Below are 13,875 nucleotides of genomic sequence, written 5' to 3' on the forward strand. Positions count from 1 at the left end.
CAAATCCTTACTTCCCCTATCCTTCTACCACCTACTCCCTCTGTTATATTGCAGACCCATCTATTAATCATCAGAAAAATGCTCTATATGCTTTTAACACCATGTCTGTGTCCTCGCTTCTCTCATATGTGGTTTTGCTCATAGCAAGTATATTTGGTACTTACCATTTGGCATATCTTGGGGAGGTTGCCAGATATGTAGATACAGTCTTCATCCATTTCCATTCCCATAGGATTTAATCCTCCAGAGGAGGAGATAGATATGAAAACATTTCCATTTAATAAAGTGTATTAAGTGTTAGCACAGAGAAAAAATGTTTTCACAGTGCAGAGAAAATGTTCTCAATTTTTCCTGTGCCTGGAGTGTATTTCTCCCATGCTGACCCTCTTCTTCAATTGCTATTCATATTCTATTTATTCTTTACAATTTAGCCAAACTATGAATGTCTATGAATTTGCTTCTAAACATTTTCTCTTTCTTTCTCCAACCCCATTTTCCTTGCATTGCGTTTGTTGTCGTCTTTCACCAGACTGTTGTGGTTGTGCTTGTTATTAGCATCATCAAGTTGGTGACATAGGGCATTTTAGGCTATAATATTTTATGTAGCCATATCACCATGTCTTGCTCTTGTAGAGCTGGTTGGAAATAATAATAAATGCATTGAAAATACTATGGAACCTGTAGGTTAGGAAACATGTCTTTTTCATTTTCATCCCCTCACACTGTCCTCTACGCAACCATAGGTTTCCTAAATACAGTGTTTTCCTTTATTTGGTTATGAATGCTCTCATCCACATACCCACTTTGCCACAAAATGTATTTCCTCCTGTTCTGTTCTTTCTGTACACCAGTGGTAGGTTTTCTTGACAGGCAATGCATGGTTGAAAAACTTGCTCTCCTGCTTCACCTCTGTTGGGGCTACTAGAAGGATGACTGGTCTTCGCATCAGAACATGTTTGCTTGACAGTAGAAATCCACCTATGATTAACCCATTCCATTCCTTATATTTGGAAGCATGTTTCTTTTTCTTTGTCACTTCAACTATTAGTTCACATTTGCTTTCTTCTGGATTTGAAACAAATTATTTTAAAATCATTCTAAAAGTTTCATGGATTATCTTAATAAAATTATATTATATTCTTGTGTTTAAGAATATAGTTATATCTCAGGTATCTGTGCTACAGGGACTAGAAAGGAAGCTGTTTTAAGGGGGTAATAATGGAGACAAGCCACATCACACAAAGAGCTCTCTAGATCCTGGTCATTTATGGTGACATTAATGTCATCTCATACGTACAGACTTAGGATGGAAATTTATTCTTTCAAGTATTCTTTTTGGTTTTCTAGCATGCTAAAGGCCTGCTGGCTTTGAAGTGGCTAAAAAAGTTCCTTTAAGTACATTCTTTAAAAAGAAAATGTTGACTGATTAATCCTAAAATTGGTTGCTTTTTTTTTTCATTTAATAACCAAATGTAGGAATTAGTCTTAAGAGATTACTTGGTATAAACATAAGTGATCGCATAAGTATAAACACTAAGACTGAGCCCATATGTGGCATAGGTACCAGGCCACTCTATAGGACGGGCAGGCAATGTTGAGTGGTGCAGAAACCTCACAAGTAAGTTGAGGTGCAGATTCCAGCTTTGACCTTGCTTGGCTCTGTAACATTGCAGGTTAACATTTCTAAAAGCCTTTGTATTTAGATTTAAAAATAGGGATAAGGCCATTACAGATTCTCAGTTGGAATAAGGATATAAATGAATGAAGAGCATACATGTAATATACATCTATCAGTATAATTTTTCCATTTTCCAGTCCTGAGAAGTGTTCATTCTTGGTTATGAATTAGTGTAAACCATTATTCCCCAGGTAGATCTGAATTTTAACTAGCACTGTGTTCTTTAAAAGAATCGCTCTGTCTGATATTTTTCTTCTTTCTTTTCTTTTTTGTCATCTCTGAGTCTGATTGGCTACTTCCCAGGGATGCAGGAACAGCTAAGCTAACAAATGAGTGGGAATTATCTTTGATCTCTTTCAATGAAAAATGGCACGAAAATCAAATGGAGTCAAATATATATTGTAAACTCAATTTAACCCAAACCTCACTTCATTTAGGAGCACAGGCCTTTCTGTCTTTTTATTTTGGGATAAAATCAAATTATGAGAGTCCTTTGCTGACACAATGAGTGTGTGAAAGCATTGCATATCCAAACAGGGTAGAAAGTATTCATAAAATAACTTCCTTGACCGTATACCTACTTCCTTTTTATAATCTTCATAAAACAAGGCTTCTGTGCTGTTCTTTACAGAAGTAGTTCCTGTGACAAAGGATTACAAAAGCACTACCTAATTTAATCGACATATTTCAAAATGCATGCTCCAGAAATCAAAGGAAAAAAAATCCTTAATTACCCACAAATGATAGCTAAATATGTGAATACTGAACATACAAATGTGCGCATACTGGAACTTGAAATGCAACTCAGGGTTCTTAGTCTAAAGGGCCTTACAGGAAAATCCAGATTCCTTGTTTTACAGTTAATGTAAGGTAATTCAAGGATCTATAACCTGCCAAAAGTAATCAGTTCAATATGTGTCTGTTACCTTAGTGAATACTGTAACTGATTGATTTTAAAATTTTCTGTAGAAGCATACCTAAATTATTGTATTCAAATTCAACTAATTAAAAATATTTTACTATGTTTCCGGTGAAAGGTCACATGGTATATTAGATTCCATTTGACAATTGAGACGCAGATTGTTCAGTGATATCAGTTATATTTTTGACAAGGTGTCCACATTATCACTAGTTGCATTGTAGTTGCTCCACTTCCAGTTCACTGCCCTCCTAGCTGCTCGTCGTTGCTTTAAATTAGTTGAATGCCTGGTCTCTTATGGATGTTTCCTGAATGGTATCCCATAATCACAGGGGATAGCTTTTACTTTGCATACCAGTCCGTTAATTCACTAAAAGGTAACCTCGTGGGTTAGTTTCAGCTTAAGGTTTAAAGAGTATTTGAGGGTGATAGGTTCAGGGACTCCTCCGTCTCAACTGGCCTTGTAAATTTGGACTTTTTAAAAGTTTGAGTTCTGTTCAGTATGTTTTCTCCCACTCTGCACAAAGCCACCTTTTGTGGCCTTGTTGGGAATGTTTGCTGGACGCCACAGAATCCTTCTAGTCACAGCATCCATGAGGCTGTGGCTTTGTTCCAGTATTAACTCGGTAGACTCGTTTCTTCTCTGAGACCAGCTGTAGATGGACTACTCATATTTTAAAGGAAAACAAAACACTTTGAGAGTAAATGTTGAACATAAGCTTTTGTCACAGATGAAATATTGATTTGTTTTCTTCCAAAGGAAAGAATTAAATAATAAAACCAATTAGTGAGCCTGAGAGACTCAAAGCAAGTCTCTTGCTAAGTTGAATGAGAGATACTAGTATAAAACTTTTAAAGTAAATCAAGCTATGTGAAAAATATGAGTTTGGGTCAAAAATACTCATACTGCTTTTGATAGTGCACTGCTTAAGTGCTCAGCTGCTAATCTCAATTTCAGTGGTTCAAACTACTAGCTTTTCCAGGGAGCAAGGTGTGAGTCTCCTTCCACAAAGATTTACATCCTTGTGTTACTAAAATCCTAATGAAGACTGAATATGATAGTGGGACAAGAGGAAAGTAAAAGGAAATAGAGGAAAGAGCTAGGAAGTAAAAGGCATTTATAGAGGTCTAAATAAAGGCATGTACATATGTAAATACATTTATATGTGAAATAGATCTGTGTGCATATAGATATAGATAGATTAAGTATAGATAAATCTATGTACATATAGATATAGATAGATTAAGTGCATATAGATATAGATAGATTAAGTATTAAGGTAGCAGGTGGACATTGGGCCTCCACTGAAGTACTCCCTCAATGCAAGAATACTATGTTCTATTACGCTGGCATTCCATGAAACTCACTTTCCCGATACAATCGCCGAAGACAAAGAAGGTGCATAAGCAAATGTGGTGAAGAAAGCTGATGGTGACCGGCTATTAAAAGATCTAGCATCTGGGGTCTTAATGGCTTGAAGGTAAACAAGCACCTATCTAGCTCAGAAGCAACAAAGCCCACATGGAAGAAGCATACCAGCTTGTGCGATCACAAGGTGTCAAAGGGATCATGTATCAGGCATCATCAGAACAAAAAATCATATCATTGTGAATGTGGGGAGTGTGGAGTGGAGACGCAAAGCCCATCTGTAGGCAATTGGACATCCCCTTATGGAAGGGACGCAGGGAGGAGATGAGCCAGTCAGGGTGCAGTGTAGCAACAATGAAGCATACAACTTTCATCTAGTTCCTAAATGCTTCCTCCCTCCCTCCACCCCACTCCCACTATCATGACCCCAGTTCTACCTTACAAATCTGGCTAGACCAGAGGATGTACACTGGTACAGATAGGAACTGGAAACACAGGGAATCCAAGGTGGATGATCCCTTCAGGACCAGTGGTGAGAATGGCAATACTGGGAGGGTGAATAGAGGGTGGGGTAGAAAGGGGGAACCAGTTACAAGGATCTACATATAACCTACTCCCTGGGGGATGTACAACAAAAAAATGGGTGAAGGGAGACATCGGACAGTGTAAGATATGACAAAATAATTATTTATAAAATATCTAGGGTTCATGAGGGAGTGGGGAGCAGGGAGGACGGGGAAAAAGAAGACCTGATTCCAGGGGCTTAAGTGGAGAGCAAATGTTTTGAGAATGATGAGGGCAATGAATGTACAAATGTGCTTTACACAATTGATGCATGTATGGATTGTGATAAGAGTTGTATGAGCCCCTAATAAAATGATTAACATATTTTGTTTACATCCTTGGAATCTCAATTGAGCAATTCTAGTCTTCCTCATAGAGTTTCTATGAATCAAATTTATTTTCATGACTCCATGTTTGTTTGGCTGGTTTTGTTTCTAACTAATTTTTTAAAAATACACCTTATTTTCAGATTCTCAATTGCATTGTAAAAATTGCATGCATTATAAAAAAATCAAAAAACTGTTTGAAATGTCATGTGTAGTGACTCAACAAAATGACCAAGGATGCGTAAATCAGACATCTACACCAAAGCCCCATTTATTAGACAGTGTTAGTATTCCTGAATTAATATCTGTGAAGAAATGTATGAAAATAAAATTTATATTTTTCTTAAAAGTTCTAATTGTGCTGGATGCCATGGAGCTGGTTCCATTCATAGCAATTTCATGTACAACAGGATGAAATACTTGCCTGGTCTTACAGTAGCCACACAGTAATTCTTGTGCTTGAGTCCATTGTTGCAGCCATGTATCAGTCCATTGGTTTCACTGCTCTCGACTTTATTAAAAATGGTATCATCTCCAGGGACTAGTCTCTCCTGATAACATGTGCAAAGCACGTGCACTAAGGTCTTCCCATCATTGCCGCTAAGGTGCATTCTGTCTGTCCTTCTCCAAGACAAACGTGTTGTCCTTTGGCAGGCCGGGGTACTTTCAATCCTCTTCCCCACAGTTCAAATGGGTCAATTTTTCTTTGTTCTTTCTTAGTTAATGTCCAACTTTATTATGCATATGAGGCAATTGGAAATACCCACACTCAAGTCACGGGTACCTCTGTTCTCCAAGTTACATCCTTGCTTTCCAACACTTTAAAGTCCCTCCATTTCAGCAAGCAAGGTTGCCATGTGCACATCACAGATTGTTAATAAACCTTGCTCCAATCCTGATGTCAGGTCCTTCCTCATGTAGTCCAAGTTATCTAAATATTTGCTCAACATACAGATTGAATAAAAAGTAGTGCATGGAGCTGTTCAGGGTTCCTTAGTCAATATTTCAAAATCGTAATCTTGCTTCGCTCCCACAGGGGACCCTGGCAGTGTCATGGTTACGCATGGGGCGGCATTTTGCAAAGGCTGCCGTTTGAGACCACCAGCTGCTTCATGGGGGAAAATATGGCACTTTCTACTCCCGTAAACAGTTAGTGTCTTAGAACCCCACAGAGGCAGCTCTACCTTGTCCTATAGCGTCACTATGAGTCACCATCGACTTGATGGCGTTGAGTTTGGTTTTTTGGTTTGTTTCTCTTTGTTTCACTCTCACAATGGACTTCTCAGATTTTAAATACTGGATCCTGAGATGAGCAGTCTGGATTGCTGACTTCTTATCACAAATCCAAATTGTAAGATTTCCTTTAGCAGTAAAGATAATACACTTGTTCTCATAGTTATTTGCCGAGACAATATAAAATACTTGATCAAAATTAAAATGCTCACTTCCATCAAATTGATTCCAATTCATAGTGACCTCATAGGACAGAATAGCGTTGCCCTATGGGTTTCTGAGACTGTGAATCTTTAACAGATTAGAAAGCTTCATCTTTCTGCTACAGAGCAACTGGTGGTTTTGAACTAGTGACCTTTCAGTTAACAGCCCATTGTTACATCACCAGGGTTCCTTTCCTTGATTATAATAGTTTTACATAAAGTACAGCATAGATATTTGGATGTTCTGTGCAAAATTATATCTTAGTTTCCATGAACATTTATATATTTTTCATACATGTATATAAATACTAAATGTCATTTCTTTTCTTCCAGGGCTGTTCAAAGATACAAAACTTTTCCTTTTTAAAACCTGAAGACAAAAATTTGACCTTTACTTATGCCATTGTTTCAATTAATGATAATTACACGTGTGTTGTCACGTATCCCGAAAATGGCAGGATCTTCCATCTGACTAGAACTCTAACTGTAACGGTGGTAGGTAAGCATGATTTTTCCTAAATGCGCATAATAAAAATGACTTAAGAGTATTGGGCTCATCATAATTCATTACATGCAAGTTAAGAATCTCTATAAGAAAATGGGTATTTCTTTTTGTTTACAGCATAATCCATAGAGTCTTTAGCAATTCCCAGTAAGAATCTAATGACTAGTGATTGACTCAGTGGATGTGTGAGTGGATGACGAAAAGCCATTTAGGTGAACAAGCGGCCATCTAGCTCCGAAGCAAAAAAGCCCACATGGAAGAAGCACACCAGCCAGTGCGATCACGAGGTGCCAAAGGGACCAGGTATAAGGCATCATGCAAAAAAAAGAGAAGATATATGTATGGTATATATATATACCATATTGAATGAAGGGGGAAGTGCAGAGTGGAAACCCAAGGCCCAAGTGTTGGCCACTGGAGATCCCCTCATAGAGGGGTTTAGGAGAGGAGATGAGTCAGTCAGGGTGCGAGGTAGTACCGATGAAGAACACAGCTTTCCCCCCAGATCCTGGATGCTTCCTCCCCCCAACTACCATGATCCGAATTCTACCTCACAGGACTGGATAGGGCAGAGGTTGTACACTGGTGCATATGGGGGATGGAGGCACAGGAAATCCAGGGTGGATGATACCTTCAGGACCAAGGGTGTGAGGGGCAATGCTGGGAGTGCGGAGGGTGAGTGGGTTGGAAAGGGGGAACTGATTACAAGGATCCACATGTGACCTCCTCCCTGGGAGATGGATGACAGAGAATGGGGGGGAAGGGAGACTCCGGATAGGGCAAGATATGACAAAATAACAATGTATAAATTACCAAGGGCACATGAGGGAGAGGGGAGTGGGGAGGGAGGGGTAAAAAAAAGAGGACCTGATGCAAAGGGCTTGGGTGGAGAACAAATGCTTTGAGAATGATTGGGGCAGGGAATGTGCGGATGTGTTTTATACAATTGATGTATGTATATGAATGGATTGTAATAAGAGTTGTATGAGCCCCTAATAAAATGTAAAAAGAGAAAAGGTAAAAAAGAGAAAATGATTAGGGAAAAAAAGAATCTAATGACTAGTGATTGACTCAGTGGATGACGAAAGGCCATTTAGGAAGTAAAAAGAAAACCAGGTTTTACTGTGTTCACATTAGCTCACTGCCGTTATTCATTAACCTGATTTTAAGCAATGTCTCAGACTATGAGACCATGATTACCTAATTTTCAGGATAGTGGTCAAGCTTAAAAGTAGTATATCAATAGTCCTCAGTTTCATTCCGAGCAAGCACTGATGTTATTGTCAAAAGGTGTGTCCCTTGGATAGAGTAAACTGCATCTTTCTATCTACGGAGAGGGTGATGGCTAATGCTGAAAGTGTTTCTTGGCGGCGTTCAACCATTGTTTTGTGCTAAGAAAAGGTTTGGAAAGAAGAGAAGGCAATGCCTAAACAGAGGGAAAATGCTTCTGACCATCAACAGACCTGGTCTCAGGATAGGTGGCGTTTAAGGATCAGCCCCAAGTTCAGTGTCCATCCTCTTAAAATAACCCTCAGAGCAAGGGTGTCAGAGTGAGAGAATACACCTTGGAAGTTTTATCACACCCTAACTTTCAGGAATCCCACTGCCTCGGTGGGTTATGCATTTGGCTGCTAACCACAAGGTCAATAGTTCAAACCCCTAAGGGAGAAAGATGAGGCTTTCTACTCCCATAAAGAGTTTCAATCTAGAAACCCAGAGGGCAATTCCATTCAGTTCTCAAGGGTCACAGTGAGTCAGAATTGACTCAATGTTCCTGAGTTCGGTTTGGTTTTGACCTTTTATTAGATGGGAACATTGAGGCACAGAGTCAGGAAGCCATGTGTTCAGAAGCATTTTGAGTTCGTGGAAAAAGTATGGCAATGCTAAATTCTTCGTTTGGGACCCTCAATTGAAAGCTTATTTTTACTATTCTGACACCATTTTCAGCTTACATAACAAAACAGCTTTATCATACATAAAATTCAATCAAGCAATTTTGTAATCAATTATCTCTTTCTGTTTGCTTTCAGGTAGAATTGAATCATGTTGAGTTAGGGATAAATTCTAAAGGGAAAATAAGAATTTATAATGTAGCTCGAATAGAATTTTCAAGTAAAATGAATAATCAAACATCATTTGTTTTGGCAGTTGTTTTATATTCAATAATCTACGTATGTTCTAATTGCACACACACACACTCACGACCTATCAGTGTTTAGAAAATTGGAAAGAAGCTTACGTGCTTACCCCACTTAAGATATAAAAATTGACAAAGTTTGTTTTTGTTTTTGTCAATTTAAGGGACCAAAATGAATTCAGTAAAAACTGCATATTACTGAGTGCTCCGTATGTATTACTAGTGCGTGTCTATATACATTGTTTGATTTCAACTTTACAGTGACAAAAAATGGGAGTAAATGGGCTATTTAAGGATTAATCAGGAACCAGTGTCATATGGTTAGTATGTCCAAATCTGGGTTATCTATAACCCTGTGCATTAGACCGTTGAATCGCCTATTCTTAAACACTATCTTGAAAAGCCCCTTCCTGTTATTTCATTGCAGTTTAGGATGATGGGATCTTATCAAGAACCACAACCCCATATTTGAGCATCCAACTGCTAACTAAACACTAGACATGCTGACACAAACTCAAAATTGTGGTGTTTGAATTTTACATTCACTTATCCATTCATTTCACACTTACTTATGTAACCTGGTGACATACTACACTTTGAACATGTGGAAGAAGGAAGAAAAAATACACATTCACCCACACACATATCTAAATTACATCTATATGAAGCGATGGACAATGCACGAAGGCAATTGATTATTATACAGTAGGAGCAGTTTGAAGAACATGAACATAGTGAAGCATTCTATCCTGAAACATATATCTCTATATAATCTTGCCCTTTATAGGTTTTAAATGAGATAAGTGGTATAATGCAGGACAAATGAGTTCTCAAGAAAAATTGATGAACTATGAAAGGAAATTTGGGGAAAGACTTCACAGAACAGCAGATTTTTTAAAACATGTCATGGTGGGTAAAGGCTACTTAATTTATCATTCTCTCCTTTTTCACTTTCTCTCTATCGTAGGCTCCCCAACGGATGCAACACCGCCTCAGATCCGTTCACCCAATGATATTATTATCTATGAGAAAGAGCCAGGTAATTACATCTGGGTTGACACTGAATTCTATCTAGACTCCTCTTAATTATAAGGAATAAAACATGAATTAACCTAAAAGGATGGAGGATTATTGTTTTTTTTTAAAAAGCAACAACTTGAAGCTGAAAAGTTGTCAGAAACCAAGGCAAATATAAGGTTGAGCTACTTCAGCAAAATCACAGAAAGCTCAGGGATTCTGTTTCTCTCTCTACCTCTGCTCCTATCTTCCTCTGGTCATGATCCCGTGCAAGTGAATTTCTGTTTGATGCTAACTTCCACCTGCATGGCACATTAAGCTTGCTAAGGCTGCAATATGAACACAGGGCATCCGTTAAGTGAAGAGCTTTTCGGTTTGAGAGAGGGCACAGTCTGTGATTTGGTAAACACAGAAACCAGAGACTGTCAACACAGTGTTCTGCATAGCAAAGAATATAAAGACTTGTATCCAGTCATTAGGCCATATGTACTGTGCAGCTTGGAGTTGCATGTAGCTTAAGATAAAAGCCAGTTAAAATTCTACAAAGTTATCAGTTGCTCAATTCCTCAGAGTGCATTAAGCAAGAACACCTCTACTTCACTCTTGATGCTGAATAATCATCTTAAGACCCTGTGGATAAGCATTTCCCAGAAAACATATTTTCCAAACCACATTTTTCCTCTATTTAATTGTTTGTTGAGAGTGGTTAAAGTTCTGATGTTTAGTTATGTTTATACGTTCTACCTTAAGGTACTTTTCTAGCAGAGCACAATGGAAACTTTTGAACATGTCAGGTAGCAAGGAACCTTATGGTAAACATCAAAGTGGAATCTGCTTTAGGACAAGAACAAAGTTCTTTCCTAAATATCAGACACTTCTTTTACTTATTCTTATTTGTAATGCTCGAACCCCAACTTTCCTGCAGAAGGAAGAGGCGGTAATCTACTTCCACAATGATTTACAGCTTTGGAAACCCTTTGGCCAGTTCTTCTCTGACCTACGGGGTGGCTACCAGAGGGAAGCAACTTGATAAATGTTTTTTTGTGGTTGTTTTAACTGCTATCCAAAAGCAATGTTCTTTGATGAAACCTTTCATAAACCAAAAGAGTATAAAGTGAAGAAACCATTGCCATTAATTTATATGGAAAAGCCTTTTGAGGATTCCCCAAACCAAGAAGTTATCCACCAAATCATACCAAATGGCTCATGAAACTTAAAGTAACATTAACATATAATGTTCACCAACACACAGTTCCAATTATGGCAGCTTGATGATGAGATGCTGCATGTAGTTCCAGGGAAGTTGTTGGGTTAAGCATTACCTCTCTAATAACAGACTATAAAACAAATACTGAGTACCAATTTCAATTTTAGTTTTCTTAAAAGCAAAATTACACTTGGAATTCTTTTGCTTAGCAAAACAAGTACAAATATAGGGCTTTTATAATAGCAATATGGCAAAAATTAATGCCTGTCCTGTGAACACTCTTTCTACAAGCACTTACTAATCATCGAACTCTGATCTCCGTCTGTCTACTTTTGGGCTAAGAAGCCTTCTGGTGCTGTTGAGTAAGTGTCAGGCTGCTACCCTCAAGGCGATGAGTTCAAACCCACAAGCTATTCCTCAGGACAAAGATGAGCTGGTCTCTTCCCATCAAAATTTATTTACAACCTCAGAAATTCTATGTTGGGGCTCAATAAAGTCCTGGTGGTGTCCTAGGAAATGAGTTGGGCTGCTGATGTCAAGGTCACCAGTTTGTAGCAGCTGGACTCCAAGAGAAAGATGTACAGCCTCAGAAGCCCAAAAGAGCAGTTCTAGTCTGCCGTAGAGGATCATTATAACTCTGAATGGATCTAAGAGCACTGGGTGGGTTTTGGAAATCTTGGGTTGCTAATGACAAGTTTAGGAGTTCAATCCATGAGCCATACTGAGAGATAACAATGCGGCTAGCCACACTTGTAAAGATGTCCTGTATTGGAAGCACCATGCTGGGTCACTATTAGTCTTTATCAACTCATTGGCAATATTGCTCATATATTATGGTTAAAACATCCCTAAATCCATGCATACATGTTCCTCCATGGTGCCGGGCTATCAAAAGATATAGCATCTGGGATATTAAAGGCTTGAAGATAAACAAGCTGCCATCTAGCTGAGAAGCATCAAAGCCCACATGGAAGAAGCACACCTGCCTGTCTGACCATGAGGTGTAGAAGGGACCAGTTATCAGGCATCAAAGAACTAAAAATCATATCAGTAGGTGCCCACCTCCCTGATATGATCAATGAAGACAAAGGTGTGCATAAGCAAATTTGTTGAAGAAAGCTGATGGTGCCCAGCTATCAAAAGGTATAGCGTCTGGGGTCTTAAAGGCTCGAAGATAAACAAGTGGCCATCTAGTTCAAAAGCAACAAAGTCCACATGAAAGAAACACATCAGCCTGTGTGACTACAACCTGTGGAAGGGATCAGGTATCAAGCATCAAGGAACAAAAAAATCATATCATTGTAAATGTGGGTGAGTGCAGAGCAGAGACTCAAAGCCCATTGGTAGCCAACCAGACACTCCTTAACTGAAGGGTTGTGGGAAGTAGATGAGTCAGTCAGGGTGCAGAGTAGTAATGATGAAACATATAACTTTCCTCTAGTTCTTAAATGCTTCCTCCCTGCCCCCCCCCCCATCATTATCCCAATTGTATAAATCTGGCTAGACCAGAGGATGGGCATAGGTACAGATAGCAACTAGAAACACAGGGAATCCAGGCCAGATGACTCCCTCAGGACCAGTAGGGAGAGTGGCAATGCCTGGAGTAGGGAGAGAATGTGGGGTTGAAAGGGGGAGCTAATAACAAGAATGTACATATGGCCTCCTCCCTGGGGGATGGAGAGCAGAGAAGAAGGTGGAGGGAGACGCCGGACCGTGTAACATATGACAAAATAATAATAATTAATTAATGATGAAGAGTTCATGAGGAAGGGGGGAATGGGGAGGGAGGGTGAAAATGAGCAGCAGATATTAAGGGCTCAAGTGGAAGGCAAATGTTTTGAAAATGATGATGGCAACAAATGTACATATATTCTTGACACAATGGATGTATGACTGGATTGTGATAAGAATTGTATGAGCCCCCAATAAAATTTTAATTAAATAAACAAATAAATAAAAATAGTGTGATCATGTAATGTAGCTTGTAACCCTATACAATTGGAATACAAAAATCAGAAATATTAATAATTTGCAAATAAATTAGGTTTAAAACATATTGTCCTGACAAAACACTATGCAATGTCCATCTAGGTCAAATCCCATTCCATCATTCATTAACAATTTGACCTAGAAATGTCTATAGAAATTCTTTTAGAATCTATTTTCATGTCTGTCAACTATAACTTAAAAATGTCTCTATTTTTTTAAGATCATTAACTATCATAAAGACTATGAATCTGTATGGGAGCAAGAAGTCTCATGTTGTTCAAAAACAAATAAGCAAAAACAAACAACCTACTTCCATAGAATTGACTTCTACCTATAAAAATCTTACCAGACAGAATTAGGCTGCTACTTAAAGGGTTTCTGAGACCTTAAATCTTGAGGAAGCTGACAGCCTCATCTTTAACCCCCATATAAGCTGGTGGATTTGAATTGCCAACCTTGCCATTCACAGACCAGCACTTAATCTACTGCACCATATGTGCCCTGAAACAAAGTCATTAATAGATATTATTTGGTGCAATGACTTGTATAAAATTCTCAATGAATATGTTGCTGCTACTGATATTATTATGATTTGTTATTATTCATATTATTTTCTGCCTAGTAATTTTCCTAATCTATCTTAGGAGGATAGCATAGACTTTGCATTTGTAAATTGCCTTTTAATATATGGACTGTACCTCATTAGCTTTTGCACTTCACGCAAGATG

At 38.4% G+C, this 13,875-nt stretch overlaps 1 protein-coding gene across 1 annotated transcript in view; it reads left to right on the top strand.

The window, feature by feature from the left end:
• Window positions 1-13,875, top strand: part of IL1RAP (interleukin 1 receptor accessory protein) — a 147,576-nt gene that overhangs the window by 112,006 nt on the left and 21,695 nt on the right. The window contains exons 5-6 of the mRNA XM_075556212.1: window positions 6,626-6,791; window positions 9,902-9,973. Coding sequence (XP_075412327.1) covers window positions 6,626-6,791; window positions 9,902-9,973 — 238 coding nt within the window. The remainder of the gene's footprint in view (window positions 1-6,625; window positions 6,792-9,901; window positions 9,974-13,875) is intronic.

The sequence above is a fragment of the Tenrec ecaudatus genome, chromosome 8, assembly GCF_050624435.1.
Source record: "Tenrec ecaudatus isolate mTenEca1 chromosome 8, mTenEca1.hap1, whole genome shotgun sequence".
NCBI classification, from domain to species: Eukaryota; Metazoa; Chordata; class Mammalia; order Afrosoricida; family Tenrecidae; genus Tenrec; species Tenrec ecaudatus.